The following is a 23435-nucleotide window of genomic DNA, read 5'->3' on the forward strand; positions in this document are numbered from 1 at the left end:
TTAACAAACATATCAGGCTGAGAATTAAGAAAATCAGATTGCTCACAGTGCTCTTGAAGTTCAAAAGACAAAGGGGCAGGAGTTGTGCCGGGATCAAAGCAAAGATGGCTCTCCATAGCGATGGATGTGATGTTTGTTGCTCCTTCATCAAAGACTGGACCAGGTTCGTCCTCCTCATCAAAGATATGATCTAGATCTTCATAAAAAGATATCCTAGTGGCAGGACGTGGTCCTTGATGTGGTAAATATAGTGGCTCTTCCTCAAAAACCTGTGGAGACAAAACAAGACTACTCGGATGCTCCGGTTGCAAAATGGTTAGTTCTACAATAGCCTATTTAATATCAGTTAGAAACTCAGGTTCAAGAGAAGGAAGATCATATTTATTCTCACAAGTCATCAAGCTTTCAATTGGCACTTCATCAGATTCATCAAAGATGGGTAAAGAATCCGAAAAATCATTAAACTCTTCAACATGGGATTCAGATTTACCTTTAGGTTTTTCACTGGTGAATAATGATGTCTCAGCTACAGGTGCACGTGTGGATGTGCTCTTCTTATGGCTCTTGCTGATGTCTTTGAGGGCTTTCACCATTCCCTTCTCAAAGTTGTCACAGATTTCTTGGACATCAAACTGAAGTAATCGCCTTTTTGGATCAGCCACATCTCTAGTTGTTTTGCTCCTTATGTCTGGCCTTTCCTGCACACTAACAAAATCATCAAAATTATTCAAAGAATATTTAAATGGAGATTGAGAGATAATTTGTCATGGGGATTTCTCCTTGCTACTTCTCCTTTTAAGATCGATCATCTTATCCTGAAAAATCTCAACACAAAAGGTTAACATATAACAAATCCTCACTCTCAAGTGTTTAGATCTCACCCACTCAAGTGTTTCCCTCAGATTTAGGTGATCACACACGAGCTTCTTCTCAAGGTTCTAAGAGAACAGATCAAGGATTCCCAATGGGTAGATCCAAGCAAACAATGGTTTTTTTTTTGTAAAGAGAGAAAGATAAGAGATTTAGCTTTTGGAATCCGCTTTAACCACCTCTAAAGCTAGATTTCTCCTCAGCCAGCAGGCTTACTCTTCCACCACCAATCCACAATCGAAAACTTTTGATTTTTTTTTTTTATATTTGGATCTTTTTTATATATATATATGGATGGTAAAGAGGGGCCCGGATTCAAGAAAGATAGAAGGAGAATTTTGTGAAGAAAATGGTAGATGAGAAAGATGGAATGAAAATAGATACCGGAAGAGTGGCTCTGATACCACTTGATGCGCCCTAAGGAACGATCACTCGACCGGTAAGGAAAAATATGGACTCGATCCGTGAGGAAGGAGAACTGATGGAATGAACGGTGACACAAAGGGTTGCGGATGGCCCAATGATACTACCAGGGTGCTTGATTATCGCTTGATATGACTCACAGATCCGACAATGAAGCAAACTCGATCTGTTGCCGGATGTGACACACCGGTCCAACAAGAAAGAGGCGTTAACTTGGAGCTAACCACACCAATAAAACTTAAGAAATGTTCAACGAAGAACAGAGAGAATAAACTCATAAAAAGGGGAAAACAATCTGTTTTATTTCGTGGATTATGAGCCATATATATAGGATTTGTAGTCAAAGAAAGCCATAAACAATTATGGGAAATACAAACCTAGGAAAAGACAACATTGACTAGAAAATAATAAAGGGAGTCAAAGTTGGTGAAATTGATGAAGACTGGTCAAAGTGACTTCTCCTTCTGTCCAGGTTCATTCTGGTCGTGCTGGTACTTGGTGCAAGGATCAGGACGTGATCAGGATGATCCACACGGCCTGTCGGGTGATTAACACGAACGGACTGAACTATCGGATGATCTGCTGAACCAAGTTGTGTACTGTTGTGAAACAAGTCCTTGGACAGCTCAAGTATCCACGCCTCAGTGAAATATGAAAGAAAAAAATCCATCATAGGGCCGGACACTGAAGCAAGAACTTCAGTACAACCTTCGGGACACGCGGGACGCACCAAAAGGGCCATAAGGGAAAATCTGTGAAAATCTTTGGATTCTTCTCGTTCCAAGTGGATTCTGACTTGACGGGCAGTCTTAGAATGTTGAAACGGTTGGATAAGAAGTGATGTGGGTCGATCAATTCCATCTCTAAGTCGTGGTTCAAGACTGAGCTCCATTATGGGCGTCTGTGGGTCGATGCAGTGGACAACACGTGCGGTACGGTCGGGGTGATCGGATGGGACGGTACGGACGGTCTGATCAGCACAATCCAATGGGAAATTATGATCAGCATGCACGGATTGATCAGATGGACTATCACATGCAGCAAGACTGGCATGATCCGACATGAAAACCTCGGTTTGGTCAAGCTGGTTGACAAGAACGCCACCTTGGACCGTATCCATGATCCGAGCCGATCGATGCTCGATCTGGGTCACATCAGTCTGCAATGGCTTGACGCACCTCTTTCCTTGGAGGATCCTTCACTCATTGAAAAGGTTCAGAAGTTAGATTGGACTCGGTAGAAGAATAATCACCAAATGACATTTAATAGTAAAGCAACTCACCTTTAAACCGACAAATCCAACAAATGTTAGATTGGACTCAATAGAAGAATAGTTAGATGGGTTGAGAAGTTGCTGATGAGGAGGATGGTCTTCGCTTCCATCATAAGTAGCAAAGTCTGATGGAACATCCGCGAACGCAAATACGAGACATCTTAATGCACTCATGGACATATCATGCATGCTTTGTAAAATAAGATGCCTTGAGTATTCGTCAAGTTCTTGTTTAGAACCATCAAGTAACTGAATATGTGTACTCCTTTCCAACACATTTTTTACCGCACCCTGTCAAATTTTCACAATCGGTCTCTTAGGTGCTGAAGGAAAGAGGAGATAAATGCTTTCGAACTAATAACATACATCCATACGAACCAAAGTACAAGCCAGATAATCATAGACAAAAAAAGTTATCCAAAAAAATTATGTTACATGAAGAAAAACAGACCTTGACCAGAGCAGTTTGTTTCCTGAGCTGGAATCCACCCATAACTCCCATTGACTTCCGGTCCCGGTCAAAATCAAGAGTGGCAATCCATAGCCGACAACAACCTTCAATAATGTTAAGAAAGGTAAAACGTAAGAGTTATTGCATCTGTAAAACTGTGGAAAACATAAGAAACAAGTATAACCAAGAATACATATGTAACACATCGCCATCAGCCAAAGTCGACGCTTTTGTCGATCCTTCCGGAAATTCCATTTTCTCAACCAAAACCTGCTCAAGGAAACAAACACCAACATAAAAATATAGCAGATTAACACCTGACACTTGTTGAAACGTGAGGAAAACAAACAGAAGAAAGAATAGAAAAGTGTAAGATAGTGATGTGCCTCAGTTCGTAGACTCGGGCCAGGATGATGCGACTATGGTTGAGATAGATGTTTCTTCAACAAAGGACAAACCAGGATGGATTAATGGCGAGCATACTGATCTAAAACCAGATGAAGTGAGAGTATATGAGCTAAGTGACACTACTTTGGAGCTGGATGAGCTAAGTGACATTACTTTGGAGCTGAGTGAGCTAAATGACACTGAAGATGGAGCTGGTTTAGCTGCTGGGCGAAATGAGCCTTTTTCAGCCCAAAGAAAAGCTCATAAAAAGTTCAATATGGGTTTGTTTCTTTCCTAATTCGACCAGCCCTTTCCTTAGTCCATTTCAAGTCCATTCTCATCAAGAATACCAAGAGTGAGTCAACAAATAATTCATGGTCGTGGCTTGCCAAGAGATCTTCAAAGACTAGTCAAAATTCAACTTCTCGGTTCTATAAAAGTCTTTAGTTTTAGTCTTTATTTGTGTTTTCTAAGTTTCTAGTTTTCCACAATTTATTTTATGTCTTTCTTTGACTCGTTGTAATATAAATATGTAATCACATCCAAGGAATAAGATAAGTTGTTTTTCCTCTTTTTGTGAGTTTATCTCATTTGTTCTTTGTAGAACATTTCTTGTTTCTTGTTGAGTTGTCTCCAAGTAAACATTCTCTATTTCGTTGGACTTGTGCGTCATATCAAGAAACGTGTAGAAACCCTTCTTTTGTTGGACTTGTGTGTCATATCAAGCAACAATTGAAGTCTGGTAGTATCAAGAGACTTTCTGCACCTCTTGTGTCACCATTCAATCCATCATTTCTCCCTTTTGGCGAGATCATATCCCTTAAGTCCGATTGAGTGATCCTTCCCGAATTTGGGGCGTATCAAGTGGTATCAGAGCCACTCTTCCGGTATCTCTTTTCATTCCATCTTTCTCATCTTCCATTTTCTAAATCTGTTCGTCTTCTTCTTTCTATCTCAAATCCGGGCCATATCTTTACCAGCCACTAGATAAAAAAAAAAAAAGAGAAAAGAGATCTATATAAAAAAAAAAGATAAAAAGAATCAAAAGTTCGATTAGTGGGTAGGTGGTGGGAGAGAAATCCTGCTGGCTGAAGAGAAATCCAGCTTTAGAGTGGTTAAAACGGATTTCAAAAAAATCAAAAATCTCTTATCTTTCTATCTTGAGAAAATTCCTTTGTTTGCTTGGATTTGCCCATTGGGATTCTTTGATTTGTTCCCTTAGAACATTGAGTAGAAACTTGTGTGTGATCACCTAAATCTGAGAGAAACACTTGAGTGGGTGAGAGTGTGAGGTTTTATTTCCTAACTTTTGTGTTGAGATTTTTAGGTTATGATGTCTGGTTTTCAAAGGAAAAGTAGCAAAGAGAAATCCCCACGACAAACTGTCCCTCAATCTCCATTTAAATATTCTTTGAATAATTTTGATGAGTTTGTTAGTGTGCAGGAACGGCTAGACATAAGGTGCAAGGATCATATCAAAACGACCAGAGATGTGGCTGATCAAAAAAGGCGATTACTTCAGTTTGATGTCCAAGAAATCTGTGACAACTTTGAGAAGGGAATGATGAAAGCCCTCAAAGACATCATCAAGAGCCATAAGAAGAGCACATCCATTGGTATCGTGAAGCCTTGTCCCCTAGAGAGAATGAGGACACTCTCTGAGAGTATCATTGAACCGTTCCCAAGCTTCGTTGAAAGGTTCATTAGCGTGTTGCTTGAAGGAGGTGATCTTGTTCCTTAGGTTCATTATCATTGAACCGTTCCCAAGAAAGCTGCTCTAACCTGTTCCCAAGAAGTTAGGGAACCTGTAGGTAATGACTTAATCCATCGTGATACACTAAAATTGGGTTTTTGTCTACTGTCAAGTTAACAGTGTATTTGTAATATCTTTAGATTTAATTCCAGAGGACCAGTTCACACTTTATCTTATTGGGATCAAAATTTAGCTAAAACGAAGTGAGGGTTTTTAAAGAAGTAAAGAACGTAAAGAGCAATTAACAGGATTAGGTTGTTTTACGTTGATTTAAAAACGCTAGTCTAGGGTTTCTTCTCCAGGTTATGAAATCGCAAACCAAGCAATTATTCAAGTCCAGTTTATAACAAGTCTAAACTCGGATCACTCTGATTGAATCAACCCACTCTCGTGGTGTTGATTCCTTTGCAAATCGGTTTTGATGCCTAAACTCTCGTTTGGATCAAGACACGATGGCAAGCCTTAGAGGTCATGTCCGATATGTTCACAATGCACCCTAATATCTACTCTCGCTGACTAGGGATGCAAGGCTCATTCAAATCGTCTCAAGTTATCAATTAACGGCTAGCTAAATCGATTAACCCTAATTCATGCACTGAGTGATCGGTTCAATGCAAGCAATAAGAACATATATGAATGTAGACAATCTCAAGATGACTTATCTATGCTTAGCTCACGAATCCAAAATCCTAGAACCCTAAACTAACTCGGTGACTACTCATACATGACACAAGAACAGAGAAGCATGATTTCTGAATAATACTGCATATAATAGATCAAAGAAATCAGAGGGTTCAAGATAATCTTCTCTATGAGATAGATGAGGCCTTCTCCCTTACAAGTAGCAATCGCTAAAATCAAAGCTCTCTCAGGTCTTTTCTTGCGTAAAAACTAAGGTAGATCTAAAATAATAAATAGGAAACTATATATATAGGAGCTACAGGCGGCTAGAGGAAAGAAATATGAAATCTAGGGCAAATACCAAAATATTTGAAAACTTCCTTTTTTATCTCTGTCGCTGGAGCAGGCACTCAGGCTGCTCCGGTTGGTTGTTCCGCGCGAAAGACTCCAAATCATAATTTTCTCTCTTCGTTTTCTCTAGATGGTCCATTTCCCATCCAATGCAACTCTAGACCTTTTATGACTTGAAAGGGACTAAAAAGACTCGATAAATCCTTGAAAACTATTAGTTAGACATACGTATAATGTGTCAAAAACACAATATATCAGGGTGCATCGGACTTTGTCCAAGCTGTGTCTGCGGGTGAAGGAGGTGTTAAGTTCATTATTTGCCCTTGCACAGACTGTCGGAATGTAGATCGGCATTCAGCTACTGATATAGTTGATCATCTGGTTAGAAGGGGAATGGATGAGGTGTACAAGCAGCGTAAGGACTGGTATCATCATGGAGAAGTATCCTCGGTGGCTGAAGGCGAGATGAAAGAGAAGCAGTGGAATGAAGAGATTGTTGGGTTGTACAGAGCTGCTGAGAAGTTAGATGAAGAGTTAGCTACTGAACGTGACTTCTGTGAGATGGCAGAGGGAGAAGACATGAAAGAAGATGAGTTCTTGGCTAAGATTGCAGATGCTGAAACCCCCATTATATCCAAGATGTACAAACCATAGCATATCAGCCATCGTGTCATTGTTTAGACTGAAGACTAAGAATGGCTGGTCTGACAAGAGCTTTGATGATCTACTTGAGACATTGCCGGAGATGTTACCAGAGGATAACGTGTTGCATACATCACTGTACAAAGTGAAGAAGTTCTTGAAGTCTTTTGATATTGGTTATGAGAAGATTCATGTGGGTGTTAATGATTGCTGCCTGTTCATAAAGGAGTTGAAGAAGCTCGACAAATGTGCAAAGTGCAAGGCTTCAAGATGGAAGATTAACCAACACACTAGTGAGATCAAGAAATGTGTCCCACGGAAAGTATTAAGATACTTTCCAATAATCCCATGGCTGAAGAGGATGTTTAGGTCTGAAGAAATGGCCAGAAACCTAAGGTGGCATTCTAGTAACCAGAGCAGCGATGGGAAACTAAAACATCCCGTAGATTCTGTGACATGGAAACAGATGAATGACAAGTATCCCACATTTGCTGCCGAGGAAAGGAATATACGGCTGGGACTCTCCACGGATGGCTTTAATCCTTTCAACATGCAGAGCAGTAAGTACAGTTGTTGGTTTGTGCTGTTAGTTAACTAGAATTTGCCTCCTAATCTATGTATGAAGAAGGAGAATATCATGCTAACACTGCTCATTCCTGGTCCACAACAGCCTGGTAATAGTATTGATGTCTACTTAGAGCCACTAATAGAGGATTTAAATCAGTTGTGGAGCAAAGAAGACTCAACATATGATGTCGTGAGTAAATATGTTTTTACAATGAAGGCGATGCTGCTCTAGACTATTAGTGATTTCCCAGCCTATGGAAATCTTGTTGGATGCAAAGTGAAGGGGAAAATGGGTTGTCCTGTGTGTGGGAAACACACTGATAGTATGTGGTTGAAGTTCTGTAGGAAGCATGTGTATATGTCTCACAGAAAGGGTCTCCCACCAACGCATAGGTATAGGTAGAAGAAGGCTTGGTTTGATGGACATGCTGAACATGGGAGAAAGTTGAGGATACTATCTGGTCATGACATCTCCAATAACTTGAAGAACTTTGTTAACAACTTTGGGAATTTTAAAGAAGCTAGAACGAAGAGGAAAAGGACAGTCAGTGTTGAAGAAGACTGTCATATTGGGGATGTTTCCAGTGAATCCGAGGCAGAGGAAGAAGATGAAGTTGATGAGGAAGAGTTGTCAAGATGGAAGAAAAGGTTGATATTCTTTCAACTTCCTTATTGGGAGGTAAGTCTTATATTGAACACATAATATTCCTTGTATATTGATTATTTTTGAAACACCTTACAGTTTTGATTGATAATTTTGCTTGTGCATTCATATTTAGGAACTCCCCGTGAGGCATAACTTGGATGTAATGCACATGGAGCGAAACGTGGCAAAGAGCATTGTCTCAACGTTACTTCATTGTGGGAATTCAAAGGATGGTCTCAATACACGTAAAGATCTGGAACATCTTGGTATTAGGAAGGATCTGCACCCTAGGGCCAAAGGGAAAAGGACTTACCTGCTAGTAGCACCTTGGTCTTTGTCCAAGAGTGAGAAGAAAGTATTATGCAAGCGACTTTTTGATTTTAAAGGACCTGATGGATATTGTTCAAACATATCAAGGGGAGTTTCAGTGGAAGAGTGTAAGGTATCAGGTCTCAAATCACATGATTATCATGTGCTGATGCAACAGTTACTCCCGGTTGCAGTTAAAGGATTATTACCTAAAGGCCCGAGACTAGCATTATTACGAATGTGTGCATTCTTCAACCGCTTATGTCAGCGAGTTATGGATATAGAGCAGATTTCAAAAATGGAAGAAAAAGTTGTGGAAACTCTCTGTATGTTTGAGAGTTTTTTTCCTCCAAGCTTCTTCGACATAATGGTTCATTTAACAGTTCATCTTGGAAGGGAAGCTAGACTATGCGGTCCAGTCCACTTTCGTTGGATGTATCCATTTGAGAGATAACTTATACTGTATTTAAATTTTAAATTTTGTAGACTGTGACTCATACTTCTATTTACTCTATGTAGGCACATGAAGATCCTGAAAGACTATGTTAGAAACCCTGCGAGGCCAGAGGGTTGTATTGCTGAGTCTTACCTAGCAGAAGAGTGCATGCGGTTCTGTAGTGAGTTTCTTAAAAAGACAACAAATGTGGAGGATAAATTAGATAGGGATACTGACTATGAGAGCCAGTCAATCCTAGAGGAACATCCAATATCGGCACCGAGATCAATTAATCTGTCTGACATGGAGAAGAAAATGGCCCACCTTGCTGTCCTTCAGAACACATCTGTTGTTGACCCTTACGTTGAGTAAGTTATTGCATTTTTTTAACTTCGCATCTATAAGCTAAGTAGCAAACTGAAAAAAAAAAATTTTGTTTCACAAGCATGCATCTACAGTTTCTACAAGAGACAAATGCAAGATGTAGACGTGATGCAACATATTTGTGGAGTACACATACTCTGAATTTTGCTTCTTGGTTAAAAGAACATGCAAGTTTCTAAGAATTATTCTGTTTTCTGAATTAATTGTTTTTCTATTCTGACAATTGTTTATACTTTTTGCTAGATACATATGGATGCTGAAACACATGAAGAGACTCTAAAATGGTTGGCATATGGACCATGTAGTAGTGCAAGGTCATATACAGGCTATATAGTGAACGGACAGCGCTTTCACACACACTCAGTTCAGAGGCTGAGCCAAAACAATGGAGTATTTTATGAGGCTACTGCAATGTGTAGAGCGAGTGCCAAAGACACTTCACAAGTTGTTGATTTGGTATCATACTACGAGAGAGTTACATAGATTATCTTGCTGGACTATAATGTCTTTTATGTCCCTCTATTCAGGTGTCAATGGGCAGTAAGAGGAAACGGAGTTAAGGTGGAAGATGAGTACACACTTGTTAACTTGAATCAGTGTCAAGTTTCCTTTAATAGGGATCCATACATATTAGCTTCTCAGGAAAAACAAGTATTTTACTCAAGGGAGGATGATACATCCAGCTGGTATATTGTCCTAAGAGGTCCATCAAGAAGATACAATGAAGCAGAAGAAGAAGATGTCAACACAGATATCAGACCATTGACATGGATGTTGATATAGATGAAGCTCACAATGCCCGAGTTGATTGTGAAGGCATATATGTGTGATGCATGTGATATGTGTCTTGTTTGATGCTTGACTGTTTTGTGTGCTTTTTTGATGTCTTCTCTGATATTTGTCTTGTTTGATGCTTGACTCTTTTGGGTTCTTTTTTGTGATGACTGATGTAGTTTCATAGTTATTTTTGTATCTTGTACTAACTAATGTATAATTTCTTTCAGGTGAATTAAATGGGTCGTCCAAAGACTACAGGAATGCAAAAGAATGCGACTAATAGTAAGGTCACCAAGAAAGACACGAAGGTCACAAAGAGGGGAAGGAAAAGGAATACCGAAGTGGAAGTTGAATTTATTGGTACTGTCCAATGCCAACCGCAGCATGATGAGCTTGAAAAGGCTATAGAGGCTGACGAGGAGGAAGAGCATGAAGATTCTGAAAAGGATCAGGAGCCTGTCGAGGATAAAGAGCATGAAGAGCTTGACGAAAATGAGGAAAATGAAGATGTTAACAGGGCTGCGGGGGCTGACGCTAACGAGCAGGAAGAAGAGCCTGATGGAGAGGTGAATTGAATGAAGTTCAGCCTAAGCAGAAGAAACACTGAGGACCAACCAAGATGAAGCACATCGCCAGAGATCCAAATGCTAGAGAAAGAGTGGAGTTCAATGATTTTGGAGATCCTGTTGGTGAAGGATCAGTGAAGTTGTCTTCATACCTAGGTCCATTAGTGTGGGAGCATGTACCTGTCACATTTGATGATTGGAGGAAAATCAGTGAGGAAGTTAAAATTGTTCTATGGAAATTTGTTCAGGTGACTTTCTCATATTACATTTTCACATTTGATGGTTCTGTATCGATATATGTAATTCATTTGGTATAGTTGTGATTGTAGGCAAGGTTTGAGCTTGATGAAGAGTACCAAAAGAATGTTGTGTTGAGGCAAATGGGATGTTTATGGAGGGCCTCAAAATCAAGACTTGTCACGCAGATAAGGTGTAAAGCTACTAACCAAGAGAGGATGAATCTAAGACCAAAGAATGTTAATCCAGTTGAATGGCGAAAATTTGTCAAGTGCAAAACCAGTCCAGCCTTTAAGGTATTGTCTACTAAGTTAGCTTGTTTTCAAGGTTCTATATTGAATATCTTCACTCAATGTATGCTAGGCTGTGAGTGATAAATACAAGGAGAGGAGAAGCAAACAAATTCCTCACACCTGTAGCCGTAGAGGAATGGTTAGGCTAGAAGAAGATATGGTACCATTTCTTCACCTTAACTATTAACTTTTTATTCACTTACCACCTTTTTCACATCTAATGTGTTGTTTTCATCAGAAACAAGAGAGTGGTGGAGTATCGAAAGTGAGTAGGCTTAAAGTGTGGGTCAAGTCACGTACAAAAAAAGATCAGACACCAGTCAATATGATTGCTGCAGAGAAGTTTGTAAGTAGTTTTTTTTTTGGTGCTTCAAAGATATTACTATATGCTTAGTAACATGTTTTATCTTGGCGGAAAAAGGCAGCTGAGCTCGTTGATAGCGGTGCTAATTCTAATTCAACAAACCTTAGTGTTGATCCGCTTTCAGTACTATTAGGACCTGACAATCCTGGTCATTTGATGGCAATGGGAAGAAACATTGGGAAGACGAAGTTAGCTTGTTTTCAAGTGAAGAAACTGTTTATGGCTGAAATGGAAGAGAAGCAGCTTGGTTTGATGCACCATGTTAACGAGTTGCAATCTGAAATTGCTAGAATGAAGAGACAGGTTAGTTATACTAAGCATGCTTATATTCTTAGATGTTAGTTATTAGCTGATTACTTACATGCATTTATGTTACATCATGAACCTGAGATAGGTGAAAACTCAGCTACTGCAAGAGCAGGTAATTTACAGACATTCTAAACAATATTTGGGTAGTAATTACTGACATGTTTTAAAATACATTTATGTAGAGTGTTAACAAAAGAGCACAACCTAAGTGTGTGTTGGTTGATTGGTCTGGTTCTGATGAAGACGTTGCTGAGGGCCGTGTTATTTCATCTGAACCGGAAGACTTTGTGAATGATATCCCCTTAGGCCCTCTTGCTGTTAAAGTATTGGTCGAAACTGCAATCAAATCAGATGCATTTCTATGGAGGCCTGCAACCGGTATGTGTATTGTTGAGCAAGCGGTTGGCGAGATGATTGCATGGCCTGCCAATAAATGCATTATTTCAGACCAGACGATGTATTCTGAAGACATTCCTCTTAGGGTAAGATGTGTAATCAAGAAGCAAGTTTTTGCAGTTTACTTTGTTGTTCTTTGTCTGAGTTGTTGTGAGCATTAACATATTCTTATTCTCTTTTGCATGTGTCTGCTAGAACCCAACGGCGTATTCTGTCAACAAATGCAAACTCTTATCACCTTGGACAACTACTGACGAAGTTGTTGCTGAAGGCCATTGGCAGTGTCAAGAACCAAAAGCATTGGTTGATCGTCTCCCTGTTGGACCAAATGCAGTGAAAGTATTTGTGGATGTAGTGCATGAACCTGACACATTTCTATGGAGACCTAGACCAGAAATGACATACCTTCGGGATTCTGTTAAGTAGTTTGTAGCATGGCCTGCAAGTAAGTGTGTGTTTGAAAGCACAACAAATTCACCACGCCCTACATCTCCTAAATCATCGACTGCTACAACATTTTCTGCATCGCCACCAGTTTCTAAATCTCCAGTGCACTAACCTTCTCCAAAAGCTACTCCGAAGAAAACTCAAGCCGCCTCTCCTCTTCGAAGATCTCAGGTAAAGTTTGTAGAGTCATTGTCTGTTTGTTGTTATATATTTCATTGACATGAACTGGTTTGTCTTGAATACATTGTAGCGTCATTGTTAAAACGATGCTGCTCCCAAAGAGAATCAGAAGTGCAAGTTGATGTCCATTGGCGGGAACAAGCAGGTGGTTGCAGAAGGACGTTGGGCTTCAGCAACCCAGAACAGAAAGTTCACTTTATTCCGTTGGGACCAAATGCAGTTAAAGTTTGGATTGAGGTGGTGAAGGTGACCTTGGCAGAGGTTTGGCGTCCATCTTCTGAGATCGAGTGTTTGGGAGATGCAATTGGCTCATGCATTGCATGGCCAAAGGAGAAAGTGATCTTGTGTTAAGACTACTATCAGGTGTAATGTACTACTCTACTCACTCTATTTGGATATTGTTGTGTTCTAGTTTGGATTGAAACTTGTTGTCTGGGTTATGTTCTACGTGACTTGTTGTTGTTCGGATTAAGACTTTGTATTTTGGTACTAGTGTTTGTATCAATGAATGTTTAAGGTTATAAGATTTTAAATCCAATAGGGCTCGGTTACTACATAAATAACAACAAATTTTATGACACAAAAAGACAGCTACGAGATCGAAAATATAGCATTAACAAAATTGCAATCATATTACAAACGACAATACGTGAATTATGCGATAAAACCATATATAATAACTTCTAAAATTTGCTATCAAATACAATATATAGCATCATAAATACATGCTATTATAAATATCATGCAGTAATAGCAATCTAGAAAAAAGGCTATTATATTGTAAAACTACAATAGCATTTAGGAAAATGCTATAGCATAGGGGGGACCTATTATAGCTCGGGCAGACATAGCGGTTTCAATAACGCTAACAAAGGCATATAATAGTTGTTTCCTTACGCTAAGAAAGGCCATTTTTCTTGTAGTGGATTAATTCTCTGCCTAATATGTTTGTAAAGATCAGTTCTCATGGTGTGATTTGTTTTGGTCTAGACAAGATGAAAGATTTTTGTGTTTCAAAATCTGTTTTTGAAAACATGATTAATTCTTTTAAATTGTTTAAACCTGAGAAACTTCTTGATCAATTTTTTTTCAAAAAGGTAATGGCATCAGTTCTGAATTTATTTTGATGGTCAAGCCATAATCAACTTAGAACGAGCCAATTCCGATTCAGACCGCGGCTTGTCTCTTTTGGCCCGTTTGGCTCGTACCGCATGCACCGGAAACTGTGCTGATGATCTTACTTCCTTGTTCGATCCGATTATGGACTTTTCATTTGGATATTTCTATAAGGCAAGGATCCTTAAGCTTTCAGAAGACTTGGGCCACGCTGGAATGCAACTTGTCCCATCAGAACGTCCCGCGGCCCTTGCTAATCGTCCCGCGCATGTACTGATCCTTCCATTGGAAATGATAATCGATTTTTCTTTCATTTTTATGAGATTTATGAGATTATTCTCTTTATTCTTTGTTTAGAACACCTCTTAGTTTCTTGGTGAGGTTATCTCCAAGTTTCGATCCTTCTTTTGTTGGACCGGTGCGTCACATCCGGCAACAATCGAAGTCTGGTAGTATCAAGAGGTCTTTCCGCAACCTTTTGTGTCACCATTCATCCCATCCAGTTCTTCTTTGGAGTTCATATCCATTCTTTATCAATCCGGTCGAGTGTCCGTTCCTTAGGGTTCTTCAAGTGGTATCAGACGAACCTGGACATTAGCCGAAGATTGAACGGTCGAGTGTTCGTTCCTTAGGGTTCTTCAAGTGATAATTAAGGATAATGGTTTTGATCTGAGTTTTCCTAGTCATGAACTGATCACTGATGATTTGTTTTCTCCCACATGTGCATGGAAAGAGCTTATGGTTAGTAATTTGCAGAAAACAAAATCACTTAGAACTGAAACCGATTTTTGTTGTGATTTTTTTTTGAAACCTGCCCATTCTTATTCTGAATCTGATCTTGAACTTTTGTGTCCTGATTCTGATCATGCTAGGCACGTTTTGAAAATGTTCTATGGTATTTCTTGCCTTGAGAACATTATGAATTACAACACCTTTTTTGATGAACATGTTGAGCCTTGGATAAGTGATTCTCTGTTTGAACTTGATCTTTTGTGTTCTAAATCTGAGAAACTTGTGCATGTTTTGAAATTGTTCTTTAGGAACTATTCAATCACATGCCTTGAAACCCTTTTTGTCATTAATACCTATTTTGGTGTGAATTTTGAAAGGATGAAACGTGAGCTACTTGTTCTTCGGAAAAAGACTTTGATTTCTGATTTGAATAAGTACATGTCTTGCACATATGATCCTGGTATTTTAATGTTTGTTTTGAGTATCCAAGATAAACAGGTTCAGCCTCAGAAAAGTGAAAGCATTGACCGTGCTCATCAGCCTGAAATTTGGAGCTGCATGTACTTGAGGAAAAAGACTTCAAAACTCCAAGGAAGTTTCTGTCCAAAATTTTCTTTTATTGAATTTTACATGAGTTTTAAATTATTTTTGTCTGAATCATTTCCTTTTGATACATGTAAAATGGATTTGAGGTCAAATCATTTTCAAGAGGGAGGGAATGATGCGCCTCGGTTCGTAGACCCGGGCCAGGATGATGCGACTATGGTTGAGACAGATATTTCTTCAACAAAGGACAAACCAGGATGGATTAATGGCGAGCATACTGATCTAAGCATACTGATCTAAAACCAGCTGAAGTGAGAGTAGATGAGCTAAGTGACACTACTTTGGAGCTGGATGAGCTAAGTGACATTACTTTGGAGCTGAGTGAGCTAAGTAACGCTGAAGATGGAGCTGGTTTAGCTGCTGAAGATGGAGCTGGTTTAGCTGCTGGGCGAAATGGGCCTTTTTCAACCCAAAGAAAAGGTCATAAAAAGTTCAATATGAGTTTGTTTCTTTCCAAATTCGACCAGCCCTTTCCTTAGTCCATTTCAAGTCCATTCTCATCAAGAATACCAAGAGAGAGTCAACAAATAAGTCATGGTCGTGGCTTGCCAAGAGATCTTCAAAGACTAGTCAAAGTTCAACTTCTCGGTTCTATAAAAGTCTTTAGTCTTAGTCTTTGTTTGTGTTTTCTAAGTTTCTAGTTTTCCATAATTTATTTATGTCTTTCTTTGATTCGTTGTAATATAAATATGTAATCACATCCAAGGAATAAGATAAGTTGTTTTTCCCTTTTTGTGAGTTCATCTCCTTTGTTCTTTGTAGAACATTTCTTGTTTCTTGTTGAGTTGTCTCCAAGTAAACATTTTCTATTTCGTTGGACTTGTGCGTCATATCAAGCAACGTTTAGAAACCCTTCTTTTGTTGGATTTGTGCGTTATATCAAGCAACAATTGAAGTCTGGTAGTATCAAGAGACTTTCCGCACCTCTTGTGTCACCATTCAATCCATCATTTCTCCCTTTTGGCGAGATCATATCCCTTAAGTCCGATTGAGTGATCCTTCCCTAATTTGGGGTGTATCAGATAGTGTACTAGGTCACTTTACCTTTAAAGCTGCCTCAATAGGCATGCCCCTAGCCACAAATTGACTGTCAGATTGCTCGACGTTAGCATCGTTGCAAATGGCAGCAATCTTTGCAATCATCTGAAGATTTGCATCTATCCGACCAGCTGGCCAATCTTCAATCTTTCCATCTCGAGGATCAAATGACGTCCCCTCAACATTGAAAGATCGAAGGGTTCCAATCCTAGAACTCATAGCAACAAGCTTTGAAACAGCCATCTGATTGGTTGTCAGAGTTCCAGTTTTGTCGGAACAGATAACTGTTGTGCATCCGAGAGTCTCCACATTGGGCAACTTCCTAACAAGAGCATTCTTCTGAGCCATCTTCCGTGTGCCGAGAGCCAAGAAAGTGGTAATAACTGCTGGCAAACCTTAAGGAATCGCAGCAACGGCCAATGCTACAGCGATCTCAAAGTAGTAAGTGCACTTCTCGAAAAAGAACTTGAAGTTTCTGGGCCAGCCATCAACATATTCCCAGGAAAGAAAGTACTTGACATTGATGAGCCACACTAACGCACAAATCAACCCAATGATCATAGTCAGAGCTTCCCCAAACTCATTAAGTTTCTTCTTCAGAGGGGTATCTTCCTCGTGTTGTGAAGCCTCCTGAATCTGTGAGTGAACCCTTCCAATCTCAGTACTCATCCCAGTGTCAGTAACTAAGCAAACACAGTTCCCATTCACAACAGTAGTTCCAGCAAACACCATGCACTTCTTCCCCTGAATATCAGCATTCTACTCCACAGGCTTCGTCGTATTGCTCACCGCCTCACTCTCACCCGTCAAAGACCCATGCTCCACTCTCAGCGTCGAGCTAACCAAAGCCACCACACGCATATCAGCAGGGACCTTATCACCAACCCTGAGCTCCAAAATGTCACCAGGAACACGCTCCTTCACAGGCAAGCTAGAAACCTTATGCCCATCGCGCATAACAGTCGCCTGCTGAGACTGAATCTCCTTCAAAGCCTCCAACGCCTTCTCAGCATTGGTCTCTTGCCAGATCCCAACGATGGCATTCACAATCAAGATCAAGAAAATCACCAGCGGCTCAACGAACGCGGTGATCCCCATCTCGCCTCCTTCGTCGCCGTCGATAAAAGCCAGGACGAAGGAGATAACGGCCGCCGCCAAAAGAATGCGAACCAATGTGTCATTGAACTGCTCCAAAATCAACTTGAAAATTGATGTTCCCTCAGGCTTCTCTAGCTCGTTCAAACTGTAGATCTGGTGACGCTTCGCCACCTCATCAGTGTCTAACCCTTTCTCACGGCTAACACCGAACTTTTCTTCGCATTCGCCGACGGTTTTCGCCCAAGCTGGAAATGTCTCGGAGGGTGTGGGATTCGAGGTCTTCTTCTCCGCGAGATCTTCCGATCCTTTTCGCCATGAATCTACCAATACAGAAGCTTATGGTTCGACTGCGATTATAAATATATAAATAAATTAAATTAAATATATACGTGATAAATCCTCTGAATAGGAAACGAAAATCAATATCTAACTGAAACATCATCATCATCACGTAAACAAAAGCATGAAGGAACGATCGAATCAGTTTTCGATTCACCTGACTATAATAATTCAAGTATGAGCCTAACTCTAGATCTGAATCGAGAGAGCGATATACATCGCACAACAAAATCGCAATCAAGGATCGATGAACAAGAGTCTGAAGATTAACTTACCAGAGAGAGAGAAATCACCTGCTGCAAGCAAGCGATCGCACACTGGAAAAAAAAATTCTTTATTAACAAAAACCGCTGACTCAAACAGAAGCTTTTGAAAGCCCAAATTGTTAATGAACTGGGCCTATAACATTTGTTTAAAAATACTTTTAAGCAATGATCATGAAGAAGAAGCCCATTGGGCCACAAACATCCTTTTGAGCTGTTGTATAAAATTCGTAAAGAAAACCCTAGGGTCTCTTCCTCTTCTCCGTCTCTTTGCATTTTTTCCTCCGTCACTGAGCGACCTGCCTCCCGCCGAGCTGCCAATCGAAGAAGGTTCTACATCTCTGACTCGTCATAGTTTACTAGCTCGTTCATATTGATTGATCTGAACTGTTGGTTATCTGCCATTCCCGCATCAGAGTGATTTAGTATCTCATAGCTTTGTGTGATGATTCTAGTGAACTCTTAGAACTTTTGGATTTGTTTGTTCATTTCAGTGGATTATATCGTTCATGATCTGGATTTTTGTATGTGCATAGGGCTTGAGCTTAAGGAGAGAAAAAATGGTGAGAATCAGTGTACTCAACGATGCTCTCAAGAGCATGTTCAATGCCGAGAAGCGTGGCAAGAGGCAGGTCATGATCAGGCCCTCCTCAAAAGTCATCATCAAGTTTCTCATCGTCATGCAGAAGCACGGTATGTTTTTTTATTTATTTATATACATTTCCCCAAAATCCTTGAGAGATACGTTTCTTAGGGGGTTGTATCACATTCAAATGGCAGGTTACATTGGTGAGTTTGAGTATGTAGATGACCATCGTTCCGGCAAAATCGTTGTGGAGTTGAACGGGAGGTTGAACAAGTGTGGCGTTATCAGCCCGCGTTTTGATGTTGGTGTTAAGGAGATTGAAGGTTGGACTGCTCGTCTGCTTCCTTCCAGACAGGTTCTGTCTTTTTTTCTTAGCTACCATGTCATGTAATAGAATCCCTTTTGTACAACTTATATCTCAAGATTTAAAGAGTCTTTGGATGGATAGATTGAAACCTTTTGTATTGCAGTTCGGGTACATTGTGTTGACTACTTCAGCTGGGATCATGGACCATGAAGAAGCCAGGAGAAAGAATGTCGGAGGCAAGGTCCTCGGTTTCTTCTATTGAAAACTTCTATATGGGGAAAGAGACTTCATCGTTTTAAACTTTTTGTCATCATTTTCTTTGAAACTTTCTGTCTTTCGAATTTTTTGTGGTAATTTTGTTGGATAGTTCTTGATATATTCATTTGGACTACATTTAAGTACTTCCATTATCCTTAATTATTCTATCCAAAAAGCCTCCTATGTTGTGTACACACTCTCTTCGCTTACCTCAGTTCTTTTTACTGATCATGACAAACTCTATAAGAACACCGACAGTGTTATGTCTGTAACCTCAGCTTATGCCTAGTAAGGTGGTTTTATTGAATACTTTACTTGGGCAAGTGGTTAATATGTTCCCATTTTTCATAATTCTTTCATTACCCTATTCGGTTTAAGACATCTGGTACACTCATGCGGATCCAGAGTTTATTAATTAATTCGTTACATGAAGAAACCTTTTTACTGAAGAGAAAACTAAAGCAATGGCCCAAAACAATTTTGCGGAAAGATATACAATACTAAAAGGGGAATATGAGCTCCATTAAGCCTATCCACCTCAGCATGAAAAATCAGCCAATGGGTGAGTTCGATTTTGCCACGTCAACATCGCTGGATTAGAAATGGATTTCGGGTGGGCTTTATAAAAATTATAAGTTGGCCCTTAACCCAATTTCTTCTCACCCACCGACTCCCCTTTTACCATGAGCCACTTTTGAATCAATGATCTTTAAAATCTTTTTCAATGTTTCGTTTTACCTCTGATAATTTTTCATCTTTCAAATCCAGATATTTCATGAATTTATCAACCACTTGGTATAAATTTAGGGCCATACCCACGAACCCTCACTACCCCAAACCAAGTTCTCTGTAGTTCGTACTTTTCTACTTTCTTTTACGTCATGGCTCACCTCGATTTTCTCTTCCTAATTTACATTTGACAATCACACACATGGCTATACTTTGTGGCTATCGATGGTTTGATAACACACAATGATTGACTCTTGCAGGTAAGTTTCACTTATTGGCTCTATATATATCTATATATTGTGTGTCAAGTTTATGTACTTAATTGCTCTACAAGGCCCGATGAATTGTGTTAGTTTTTTTCTTCTTCTTTGGTTTGTATGACTATATGGATATGTCTCTGGACCACTTGAACTGATAGTTTCAGTGATTATAAACTTTTATTTTGTAGTGAGGGATCGTTGTTAAGCAATGTACACAGAATAGTTCATAACACGTAGAATTAAGTATCGATTTTTTTTATAAAATCTTTTGTAAAAGGCGAAGACATCTCTGGTGGAAGAGTAGTAATCAAGGTTTCATACTTTGGATTTCATGTACCGATATTCATGACCTCTGTTATGAGACATGCTGTCTGATCGCACCATACAGCTTTTTACTTTCTCATTTCCAAACACTTACATTTACACCACCCGTACGATCTCTTAAGAATGTATCTATTAATATCTTTGTTTCGATCTCAAAGCTTGAACTTAGGACATGTTTATTTTCTAAATGGTTTTGACATTTCTTCTATTGTTTGTCTTAAATCTCAGTTTCCCATCATAATAAGCTTCGATTAAGATTGTCTTCCCTGATCTAACAATACGTTTCTTTTAAACAAAGTACTTAAATGCTTAAGGTGGCAATATATGACAGGAATGGTGGCTGACTCATGTGCATCAGCTTCATGTTCAAGATAACATCAGATTCATCAGTGGGCGGATGATATGGAATTTGAAGCAATTGATGCTTCTGTGCGAAATTATGTCTTGGCGGATATAAAGCATAATTCTGAAGGTTTATACACTTTACTTTAACTATTACAGTCAATTGCTTTAATCAATATCAAATTACTTCATCACTTGCTCATCAACTTTGCATCCATTGCCCATTAAGTGTTACGTTTATTATTAGTCTGTCATTTGATTTGAAACTCACAATCTTATAACTCAACAGGGTTGTCTCAGCGTGTCCTTTTTCTATGGAGCTTTGCTGTATACATGGTCAATCCATTTCTCAGGCCATGAGCTCCAAGAAACAAGAAGAAGAGGAAGGCAATGCAAGAACCACATTTGAAAACGTGGCAACAGAGATTATTAACCAATAGCCACACCTCACTCGACTTTTTCAGGTGATTTTGGACACCAGTGAATATCGCTATTGTAATGGAATATGCTACTGGAGGTGAACTATTTGAGCATATATGTAGCGCTGGAAGATTCAGGGAGGATGATGTGAGCTTGACATTTATTGATGAAGCTTGACATTTATAGATGAGACTTTATATATTGTTCATACATTAGAGAGGTATATATATTGTCTAAAGTAGTTTTAGCGAAAAGGAATTGGAATTTATGTAGGAAGATATTGTATCTGTAGTAGCTAGCATAGGAAACAAATGAGGTATATGATCTTTTTTTGATCATTTGTAGCTTTCTTACTTCAAGTCTCAAATTTTTGTATTCATCTTTTCTTGCTAGGCAAGATAAATTTCCATAAGATTATATCAAGAGCCAGATATTACCATATATAATGTAGTAAGAAATAACTTACGAAGTTCTTAACTCTCGCACACGTACTAAAGCTTTGTTTATCATTCCTTTAATCACGTTATTTTTCCTTATACTCATAGAAAATACGCCAGTGTTAAAAGGAAACTCGAAATATATCACTTTGTTTATAATCAGGGTCAGCTGCAAACATATATGCCTTCTGTGTGTCAAGTTTATGTACTTAATTGCTCTACAAGACCCGATGAATTGTGTTAGTTTTTTTTTTCTTCTTTGGTTTGTATGACTATATGGATATGTCTCTGGACCACTTGAACTGATAGTTTCAGTGATTATAAACTTTTATTTTGTAGTGAGGGATCGTTGTTAAGCAATGTACCCAGAATAGTTCAGATCCTACTATCAGTCTTGCGACACTTATCGGAAGATACGTAAAGCTTCAAGAATATACAGCCACAAACACATACCGATGTGGTTCAGGGATAAAAGAGAGAAAGAGCAGCAACGTCTATGTAATATCCAAAGAGATGATGATGCTGTAACATCACAAACACCTCAAGAACCTACTACTTCTAATGCTGGTGATGCCTTACGTAAGAATCCATCATATCATCAATCCGTTAGAAGTTACATTATATAATCTCTTACGCTCTTCTTTCGTTGCTCTGTTTCAGGTTCACGGAAGGATCATGAAGTGCATGCGTGTTTACAAGAGCAAGGAAGAGACTGTACTACATCTATTGGATCAATATGACCAACACATGTAAGTATATTTCTTTTTACAGAACCGTTAATGGGTCTTGACTCTTGAGGCAAAAAATTTCAAGAAACTTTAAAATATATATTCGTAGTTTGGGATAGTCTTGAACAAGGCTTTCAATATAACTTCAGATCTTACTATGAACTATGAAGCTCTTGCTGCAATTGTTTGTTATGCTGCATAGATGATTTGGATCGACCAATTTTGTAGATTGCTCCTCTTAAGAATTATAGCAAGCTGTTACTCGGAGCGTAAAACTGAGGATCAAGATGCTTTTCAGAGTTTACTTCCTTTTGACATTGGCAAAAGTGTATTTCCGAAAGGGGTATGATTTTGTTGTCCTCTCTTTGTATCAAGTTTAATGACACTCTGATGATATATTTAAATTTGACTGGAATCATATTTTTATCTTCTCATAATATACTGCATTTTAATTTTTCAAAACCATGATGGATCAGGTTGGTTCCGGTTAAGGTAGAAGGTGTAAAGATCTCTCCTGAACCTGTTGTGAGTGGTAAAGACGCAATATTTAAAATCTCAGGTTCGACATGCATGTAACTTCCCTTATATCATCTTCCTGCTTTCTTCTTTTCCATAAAGTTTCTACTATATTGTTCTAACACGTAGAATTAAGTATCGATTTTTTTTATAAAATCTTTTGTAAAAGGCGAAGACATCTCTGGTGGAAGAGTAGTAATCAAGGTTTCATACTTTGGATTTCATGTACCGATATTCATGACCTCTGTTATGAGACATGCTGTCTGATCGCACCATACAGCTTTTTACTTTCTCATTTCCAAACACTTACATTTACACCACCCGTACGATCTCTTAAGAATGTATCTATTAATATCTTTGTTTCGATCTCAAAGCTTGAACTTAGGACATGTTTATTTTCTAAATGGTTTTGACATTTCTTCTATTGTTTGTCTTAAATCTCAGTTTCCCATCATAATAAGCTTCGATTAAGATTGTCTTCCCTGATCTAACAATACGTTTCTTTTAAACAAAGTACTTAAATGCTTAAGGTGGCAATATATGACAGGAATGGTGGCTGACTCATGTGCATCAGCTTCATGTTCAAGATAACATCAGATTCATCAGTGGGCGGATGATATGGAATTTGAAGCAATTGATGCTTCTGTGCGAAAT

The 23435-nt window shown here is 39.0% G+C and overlaps 3 protein-coding genes across 3 annotated transcripts; all 3 read left to right on the forward strand.

The window, feature by feature from the left end:
• Nucleotides 1-6874: 6874 nt before the first annotated feature.
• Nucleotides 6875-9896, forward strand: LOC106308399. The gene is made up of 7 exons (XM_013745556.1): nt 6875-7331; nt 7857-8017; nt 8118-8728; nt 8813-9097; nt 9188-9239; nt 9357-9427; nt 9641-9896. Exons 1-7 carry the CDS (start codon nt 6875-6877, stop codon nt 9894-9896), a joined length of 1893 nt encoding a protein of 630 aa, XP_013601010.1.
• Nucleotides 9897-10509: 613 nt separating this feature from the next.
• LOC106308400 lies at nt 10510-12481 on the forward strand. The gene is made up of 8 exons (XM_013745557.1): nt 10510-10704; nt 10786-10989; nt 11057-11146; nt 11225-11332; nt 11408-11653; nt 11745-11771; nt 11842-12141; nt 12251-12481. Exons 1-8 carry the CDS (start codon nt 10510-10512, stop codon nt 12479-12481), a joined length of 1401 nt encoding a protein of 466 aa, XP_013601011.1.
• A 5632-nt stretch (nt 12482-18113) lies between these two features.
• Nucleotides 18114-19168, forward strand: LOC106310402 (40S ribosomal protein S15a). Its single transcript, XM_013747634.1, has 4 exons — nt 18114-18204; nt 18411-18567; nt 18655-18815; nt 18931-19168. The coding sequence occupies exons 2-4, from the start codon at nt 18435-18437 to the stop codon at nt 19027-19029; spliced, it is 393 nt and encodes a 130-aa protein (XP_013603088.1). The 5' UTR covers nt 18114-18204; nt 18411-18434; the 3' UTR covers nt 19030-19168.
• Nucleotides 19169-23435: the final 4267 nt, after the last annotated feature.

This window comes from Brassica oleracea, chromosome C8, assembly GCF_000695525.1.
Source record: "Brassica oleracea var. oleracea cultivar TO1000 chromosome C8, BOL, whole genome shotgun sequence".
NCBI classification, from domain to species: Eukaryota; Viridiplantae; Streptophyta; class Magnoliopsida; order Brassicales; family Brassicaceae; genus Brassica; species Brassica oleracea.